Here is an 8,625-nt window from a genome sequence, read left to right as displayed (position 1 = left end):
TCCGCAGCAGCCTTGCTGCTCGGTCCCGGGGAAGTGGGAAGCGAAACCTGGTTGCCCCACAGAGCTCATTACAGCAGGTTCCTGCTTCTCCCAAAAAACCAGCCAGGCTGGTGTCTTCCCCATCGGCTCAGCTGGCTCCCAGGCACAAAAGCAGCAGTTTCTGCCCCTTCACGTAGGACCAAGGGCTTCTCCCACACTGCCCGTGTCTGCCTGGGGTGGCTCCTGTGCAGCTCAAGTACCACCCTCAGTTGAGCTGGGTCCCACCAGCACGATTGCATCCCCTGGGGACCATGGGGGCCACATCCACCCCCAGGCTGGGGGGTTCCAGCATCTTCCCTTTGCCACCCCAGCAAGGCGCCCCATCACTCCCGTCCCCCGAGCAAACCCTGGGCCGTCCTGGCGGGCCTTTGCACAGCTGCATCGCGGGTCTGAAAAAGGACGATGTGCTTTTTCCAGTGACTCATTCTCAGCCTTTCCTTTCCTCTTTTTTTTTTTTTTTTCTTTTTAAAGGCACAACCTCAGCCTTGCACCCAGCAGAAGCCAAACGCCTGCTCTTCGCCCCACCCAAGCACAGGGCCTGAGAGCAACCTCCTCCCTCCTCCCAAAAGCCAACAGCCGAGGGCACGCTGCACACTGAAAAAGGAAGCTGCCAAACTCTTAACGCTGTTTTCGTCAGCTTTCGCTTCGCCCATCAGCCTGGCCTCAGCCGCATCCCCTCTTCTGCAGAGCCTGCGAGCTGCCGGGAACCCCCCACAGCCAGAGCCTGAGCAAAAACCACATGAGGAGCTGAGAAGGCTCCAGAACTGGTTTCAACAACTTTTGAAGTAAGTGACTTCATTTTTTTCTTGCTTTCATGCATGTTTCAGGGGAAAACTTTTAACAGAGGCTGCTAAAAAATGATCCACTGCAAAAAACTTTTCTCCTCCCCTTTTCCCCACCCCTCTCTCCCAGACAGGCACCATAACTCCTAGCAGAGGAAGGGTACCCCCCCCCCCCCCAAATGGCATACTCCCCTTTGCCGGCTCCTCTTATTTTTTGCTTTGCTGGTTGCCAAACACTCTCAGGACGGTCGCAGGGCCTTGTTTATCAGGGCTGTTTGCTGGTAACTCTAACAACAAGGTTTTGAACCCCGTGCACTAGAACAAGTTTGCTGGTTTAACGTCTGGCTGCAAATGTGGGGTACCACAAAGCGTGGCAGCCAGAGTGGGGGGGCCTGGCTCCCCATCACATGGCTGCAGTTTTTGGCTTGTCTGTCTCCTTTGAGGAGGGGAGTTTTGCATATGGAAAACAGGGAAGATGGAGGAAGACATTAAGGGCTGCTTGTGTTTGAAGTCAGCAATATCACAGCGTGACTTTAAAGGGATTGCCACGGATTAGATGCAGCCGGGAACCCAGGCCAACTTTCTGCCCCCTTTCCCTTCTGCTGCCCCACAGAAGAAGGGGGTAAAACAGGATTTGGTGGGGCAGCAGATGAACCAAAGCGTAGGTGTGATTTAAAGCCCAGTGCATGAGCAAGCCTTGTACAAGAGACCATAAGGATTAAAGTGCCTTTGTCTCCTCTGCATGAATGTCCCTGGAGCCTCTTCCCTGCAGCTGGGGCTGGCCTGGGGAAGCCTTCCTCCCAGCTGGGAGATGCCAGCATTGGGGCAGATTTCAGCGCAGCCCTGCTGTGGTTCAGAGCTCCTGCGCATGTGTGCCGGTGCTGCAAGCTGCCAGGGACGGTTAGTTGGGTGCCTGGGTCCTTCCTGTCTCCAGCAAACCCCAGTGACAGCAGTTCCCCTGAGGCCAGCGGGTTTCATCACATGGGTGAGGGTTCCTGGAGCCATCAAGGTGCTTGGGGCTTCCCGAGATGAAACCCTGTGGGGATGCAGCGCAGATGGGAAGTCAGCTGAGAAATTAATTAAATGCAGGTTGCAAGTGGCATGGGGGAATGGGCATCGTTGCACTCCCCAATTATTTCCCTGTCCTTCAAAAAGTCGGGGCAAATGCTTGCCCCTGCTTGGTCCTGAGTGCCTTAGTCCACACAGCCCAGCCCTGTCGGTGGGGTGGGCATCCCAGTATAACCAGTGTTGTACTGGGAAAAGGTGCTGGAAGAAGCTGCACAGGCAAAGGGCAGTGAAGTGCATCTCTGGCACGAAGGTGTGCTGGTCGAGGGGCTCAATTTCAGGCCAGCGATTAGAGGCTGAGCCAGGACTGCGGGCTGGGACGGTGAGCATGGTTATGTCAACCAGCCGTGGGAGAGAGAGAGATCATACTGCCACACCTAATCCTAGCAAAAACTCCTACATAATTGCTGACCCAGCTCTGTTGGCATTTGGTGGTTGCATCCTGGGTCATCAAGATAAGCTTTGATTTCTCAGAAAGTAACTTCTCTAGTAGGTAGCAAGAGTCCACGAGCATCCCCTCCCCCCTATCAGCAGAGGCTGCTCCTGTCTGGTCCTATCCATCTCCCTGCCCCCAAACCTGCTGGGCCATCTCGCAGCACCTCTTGTTGCCTCCCTGACATACCTTTGCTTATTACTAAATATTAACTCATCAGGTCTAAAAAAGGGAGGCAAAACCCACAGCACTTGCAAAGGAGCGCAGCACCAGCACGCACATGCCACATGTGCCTGGGCTAGCGTGAGTCAGCAGCAGGGCTGGGGACGCATCCCAATGCCAGCACTCCGGTCCAGTTTCCCCAGTAATGCGGCCGTCCTCCTTTTTTGCAGGCTTGGGAGATCAGAGGGTCCGGCAGCGATGCTGACAGTAATCGCCTCTGCGGGAGGTGACTAAAACCAAAGAGAAAGAAAGGCGACGAATGTGCAAATGACAGGGACAGAAACAGCTGTCCCGTTGGTAATCTGCCCTGCAGAAACACTTTGGGAGGGGCTAGTGGAAAACTGAAATGACTGATATTTCCCTCGCTGCACAGCCTGAATCCCTCTTCAGACCCTTTTGAAGTATCCGTGGTATCAGCAACCAGCTCCAGAGGCTGGGACGCGAAGCGGGAGGAGGGGACAGCAGTGACAGTGTCGTGCTCCTGGAGCAGCCCCCTGCACATCAGCTGGCCCAAGGCCATTTCAGCCCCCATCAGCGTGTCCCTCGGTGCTCCGAGGTAGACCAGCACGGCTTCCCACTGCAGTACACACCTCCTCTCGACCCTGGGACGTGATGGCTGCCCTCATTGCCGAGAACTTCCGCTTCCTCTCCTTGTTCTTCAAGAGCAAAGATGTGATGATCTTCAATGGTTTGGTGGCCCTGGGCACAGTGGGGAGCGAGGAGCTCTTCTCGGTCGTTGCCTTCAACTGCCCCTGCTCCCCTGCCCGCAACTACATCTATGGGCTGGCTGCCATCGGCGTCCCAGCCCTGGCCCTCTTCCTCATCGGCGTCATCTGGAACAACCACACCTGGAACCTGGTGGCCGAGTGCCACAAGCGTGGCACCAAGAACTTCTCTGCTGCTGCCACCTTTCTCCTCTTTGGCTCCATCATGGGCCGGGCAGCTGTGGCGCCTGTCACCTGGTCAGTCATCTCACTGCTGCGTGGGGAGGCTTACATCTGCGCCCTCAGCGAGTTTGTCAGGCCATCCTCCCTGGACAAGTTCCCGGCCGAGTATGGGGCCGATGTGCTGGCCAGGTTCCCCTGTAAAGATGTGCCAGCGAACCTCACCAAGTTCAGGGACGAGGTGACACGGAGGCTGAGATATGAGTCCCAGGTAGGCACACCGGGAAGAAAGCCACACGGAGTGGGTAAGACCACCTTGCCGTGTCCTAACGCAGCCTCTCTCTTCTCTCTCAGCTCTTCGGCTGGCTGCTCATCGGCATCGTTGCAGTCCTGATTTTCCTCACCAAGTGCCTGAAGCACTGCTGCTCACCACTGAGCTACCGGCAGGAGGCTTACTGGGCCCAGTACCGCTCCAATGAGGACAAGCTCTCCCGACGCACAGCCGAGGTCCACTCCAGGATTCTGGCAGCCAAGAACGTGAAGCACTTCTTTGGCTTTGTGGCACTGGACAAGGAGGAGAAAGAGCTGGTGCAGGAGTTCCCGGTGGAGGGCGTCCAGCCAAGCCCCCAGTGGAATGCCATTACAGGTGTCTACATCTACCGGGAGAACAAAGGCTTCCCTCTCTACAGCCGGCTCCACAAATGGGCCAAAGGGGTGGAAGGGAACGGGCCAAGCCCAGAAGGTCATGAAATGCTCTTTTTAGCTTCCTAAGACATACAAGTGCTGGCAGCAGTTCCCCAGACTACCTGGCAGGCCTACCACTATTGGTGCGCGGCTGAGGGATTCACTGGGAATATTCCTCCCAGCAGGATTACTCCTCTCAGCGGGTAAATAGGGATCAACAGCCTCAAGGTAGAGGCTGATAAGCAATACACTGAGCTGGGGAACCCCTCCCATGGAAACAGTCGTCTCGTTGCTGCTCCCAGAGGCACAAGGGGAGCAAAGAGCAGACACACGCCTTACCTCCAGGCTGCCAGAGCACCCTGCTGTCTCATGCACCAGCAGAAGCCTTGGGGAGCAAGAGGTGGTCACATTTCTAACCATGACTCCTGCAGTCCCACTTGTCTCCCACACGGCAGGTTTAGCCCCAGCCATCCCGCACACCTCCTTGTTTTATTGACATTGGTATCTTCTTATGGAGTTGTCCGGTGTCTGTTAAGCAGGCAGGTCCCGAAGCACTTTACAGACTTTACAGCACAGGGAAAAGAGGGAAGCAGTGGGTAAATTCCTGTGGCAAGGGGGATGCAATAGCGCCTGGGAAGGAATGGGTCAGTAATACAGCAGCACACCAAATAAGTGAGAGACTAAGGCAGGAGGAATTACCAATATTCCCAGTATTCAGAAAGGCACTGTAATTACCAAGTTGGAATTTGGGTAGGACACCGAACTCCCTTTGTTCTTACTGAAGTGCCTGGCAATAGCTAATGAGCCCAAATGGTGGCAACCATGAGTTTATAAACCCAGAAGATGGCACCATCAGCAGAATAGCTTTTGGGCTCGGCTGAAGCTAAGAAGCAGTACCCGCAGTGAGCCACACCACTGTTCATTGCATTTTTCATCCAACTGTCAGATGAGAGTCCTGTTTGTTTGGGTTGCAAGTTGCAGCAAGACCTCAACCAGATTTAGTTTTACATATATGTGTATATATACGTGTATATATATACTATATAATTGTAGTTAGTTAGCTGTATTAATGGAGCATCTTTCTTGGAGGAAAAGGGGACGAGAAAGTTGCCAGCCGAAAGACCACATTACATGCACCCATCTGCTGCACTGGGACTGCAGCCCTAAAGTGACAAGGGGCAGTAGGAACAGGATGAGAGGAGCAGCCCACTCCCTATCCTTCTACCACTGAATTTTCTTAAACTCTTTCCACTGTCTTAAATGGTCCCTGCGGCAGAAGGTCTCTTTTATGCACTTGGCCATACTCTGAGAAAGCAAAGCCAGGAAGGTGTAAAATTACCGCCTTCACCATGACGCTGTGCTGACTATGGCTTCAAGGCCGTTCTTCTGCCACTGCACAGTCCCTTTTCTCCCGGACATCAGCCCTACGCACCCAACACTGTTTCAAGAGTTGGCAGGACAATGAAGTTTGGTTTTCCTACTTGTACTGTTTCTTTATAGGTACAACTTCCTTTTATACTGTGTCGTTTACCAATTCAAAAAACGACTCAAACCCACAGAACCCAGAGGGGCTTACACACAAGGAGATTTGAAATAAATTATTAAATGAGAGTTATTTTTCATTGCTGTCTGAGGGTTTTTTTTGGGGGAGGGGCACAAAAGGCATAATTTAACATTCTCTTTGAACTCAAGGACTAGGAACTTATTTTTTCTTTCTATTAAACATTCAGATTCTCTCCTATTGAGATGATCCCAGAATGTAAAGTTTTAAAGTATTACACATATTACAAGTTAGTAACACTGCTTTTTAGTTATTTTTGCAGCAAGTAGCACAGATCTTGTACATCAGGATACACAATTGCAGCAAAGGATGGAAAACATCTTTAGAAACCTTTTTACAAATATGTCCCCTTGCAAGAAGGAGCTGGAGGGTCTTATCTCATGCAAAGAGACTGGAACACCGTTTAATGGGCGAGGCAGCCCAGGATCCCTGTTCAGCTTCTCTACAGATTTGCCTTGCATGTGTGGGGAGGCTTGCCTTCCAGCCTCACCATCAACTAATCTGCAGGAATGATCAGATGCAAGTTAAATGAAATTGCATTAACTTCAGATGAAAGAAAGTTCATTTGCATTTCTCCTCACTGGCCCTCGAGTGCAAACATGCAGACATGCACACCACCCCCGCACACAGGTCAGCAGACGCAAGGTAACTTGCTGAAACAAAGCAGCGTTCCTCTCACTTCCTCTACTTCCCTTGCCTTCCTCCTTGATAGTCCTACTTGTTCCTTTGAACCACCTCCACTTCAGTTCCTTCTCCCTCATTTCAAGGAAAGGGGCAAGACACGTAATGCTTGGGAGTGGATTTGGTTATCCTAATAAACCATGAGCGCAAACCAGCTTTTGTTCAGTTTACCTCCCTTCCCTTCTCCATTAGCTCCAGCCACTTTCCATGTGCTGGGATGGGCTAGACGTTTGTCCAGCTTGTCCGTTCTTCCTCCTTCTTGTTGGAGAGGCACATGTGAGTGAACAGCTGACCATGAGGAGTGGAGCAAGCCACCACACTCAGAAATACTTGTAGGGACTTTTTTTAACTCCTCTCCTGTGCCACCTTGAGAATGGCCCCCGCTGAGACTTCTGGCCCTTGTAGCCCATGGGCACCGTCACGAATATCCCTGCTATCCCTGTCGCTCATCCTCTCCCAGAGACGATGCTGAGGTGAGGGATGTTAACCCACGTGGCTTTACACACCAGCACAAGCAACTGGGCTAGGCTTCTCACTAAAACGCCAAGAGGGAAATGGAGCTGCCTGTCTTCCCGGCATGCCAGATCATGCAAGCTGCGAGCTCACAGCCTCTCTGCTTTTCCTCCAGAGGCTGAAAACAACCCCATCGCAGAGCAGCCTACAGATTGCCAGTTAGGAAACACTTCCCAGCAGCAAGATGGGTTCAAACCAGGCTCCTCCGGTATGGAGAATTACACACAGGTCTTTCATTTTCCCTGTTGACTACTGTAGAGACTATAATAGCCCCAGTAGTCAAGAAGAAATAATACCTCAAAGGGATCTTGGTTTCTATTGCAACGCTTATTTACGTATTCTATTATGTAACTAATTAATCCAAAAGAAAAAGCCACCATCGTTGCAGTTCTGTTCTTAAAGAAAAACAGCAGCTGCTACTAGATGTTGCAAGCAGCCTCTTCCTCCAGAAGAGCATTAAGAAAAATCTGAGTACAGTACCTTGCTCTTCCTGGGGGCAAGAAGTGAAATGACTTGTTTCAGGATCCCAACGGACTTGGGAATGAATTAAATGCTGAATCATTCAGCCTTGCCAACACTGGGCATTCACAGAGGCAGAAGAGCTGAGTCCTGCAGAGCTCTGGTTTTGAGTTCAGAGAACCTACAAGTAAGACTCTTCAAGCTCACATACTCTGCTTTTTGCCTTGCCTTCAGTTCCTCATCTGTAAAACATGTGCGTGATCACAGCCACATCTTACTGCAGTTACAAGAATATGGGTCATAAGGCACTGACACCAGTGACAGAGCCTACGTAAGTACCCAAGATACCTGGCTTTCTCCAAGCAGGTTAGATTGGGATGACTTTTTTTCTGCACAGAAAAAACACTTTTTTCTTTGACTTCACTGATTTCTCTTAAGAGACAACAACTACTGAAAATCACTGTCATCAATTCCTGACAACTTGTTATGACAGACGGTTGCAATCAGGGGATCATCGCAGCTGGATGCTGTGGGCTTTAAAGGCATATGCCCTTTCAGCTGAAAAGGACAAGAGCATCCTGGGCTGCATTAGGAAGAGCATTACCAGCAGGTTAAGGGAGGTCATCCGTCCCGTCTACTCTGCAGTGGTGAGACATTTGGGGTGATGTGTCAAGTACTGGGCTCCCCAGCAGAGATACAGGCTTACTGGAGCGAGTCCAGCAGAGGGACGGGAAAATGATTATGGGACTGGAGCATCCATCATACACGGAGAGGCTGAGAAAACTGCGGCTGCTCAGCCTGAGGAGAAAGCTCAAGGTGGATCTTATCCACATGTATAAATACCCGACACGAGGATGTAAAAAAGTGGAACCAGACTCTTCTTTGTGGTGCTCAGTGACAAGACTTCCATTTAAATGTAAGAAAACACTCTTTTTACTGTGAACATTGTCAAACACTGGAACAGGTTGCCCAGAGAGGTTGTGGAGTCTCCACCCTTGGAGAAATCAAAACCAAACTGGACATGGTCCTGAGTAACCTAGTCTAGTTCAAACCAGATCTCCAGAGGTCCCTTCCAACCTCAACTATGCCACAATTCTGCGTTGCTCTACCAACTTCTAGGAACACAAAGGCACTTGAGATAAATCTTTTGAAGTGTTAACTCAGCTGAGAGGCAAGAATCTTCTCTGCCGTCTTGACAGAGAGAGAAATCAATTTGTAAGACATGACCCACTATTTTTAAGTACAGTGATGACTGCACCATTTCCCCGGGAAAGTAGAACAGGTATGGCTGATGTTTGTGTC

General features: G+C 51.1%; 1 protein-coding gene across 1 annotated transcript; it reads left to right on the top strand.

Moving 5' to 3' along the window:
* Positions 1 to 3,153: 3,153 nt before the first annotated feature.
* On the top strand, positions 3,154 to 4,196 carry CALHM2 (calcium homeostasis modulator 2). Its single transcript, XM_009881539.1, has 2 exons — positions 3,154 to 3,696; positions 3,780 to 4,196. Exons 1-2 carry the CDS (start codon positions 3,154 to 3,156, stop codon positions 4,194 to 4,196), a joined length of 960 nt encoding a protein of 319 aa, XP_009879841.1.
* The last annotated feature ends 4,429 nt before the right edge of the window (positions 4,197 to 8,625 follow it).

The sequence above is a fragment of the Charadrius vociferus genome, unplaced genomic scaffold (assembly GCF_000708025.1).
Source record: "Charadrius vociferus isolate BGI_N301 unplaced genomic scaffold, ASM70802v2 scaffold282, whole genome shotgun sequence".
Lineage (NCBI taxonomy): Eukaryota > Metazoa > Chordata > Aves > Charadriiformes > Charadriidae > Charadrius > Charadrius vociferus.
This window is presented reverse-complemented; position numbering and strand designations above follow the sequence as displayed.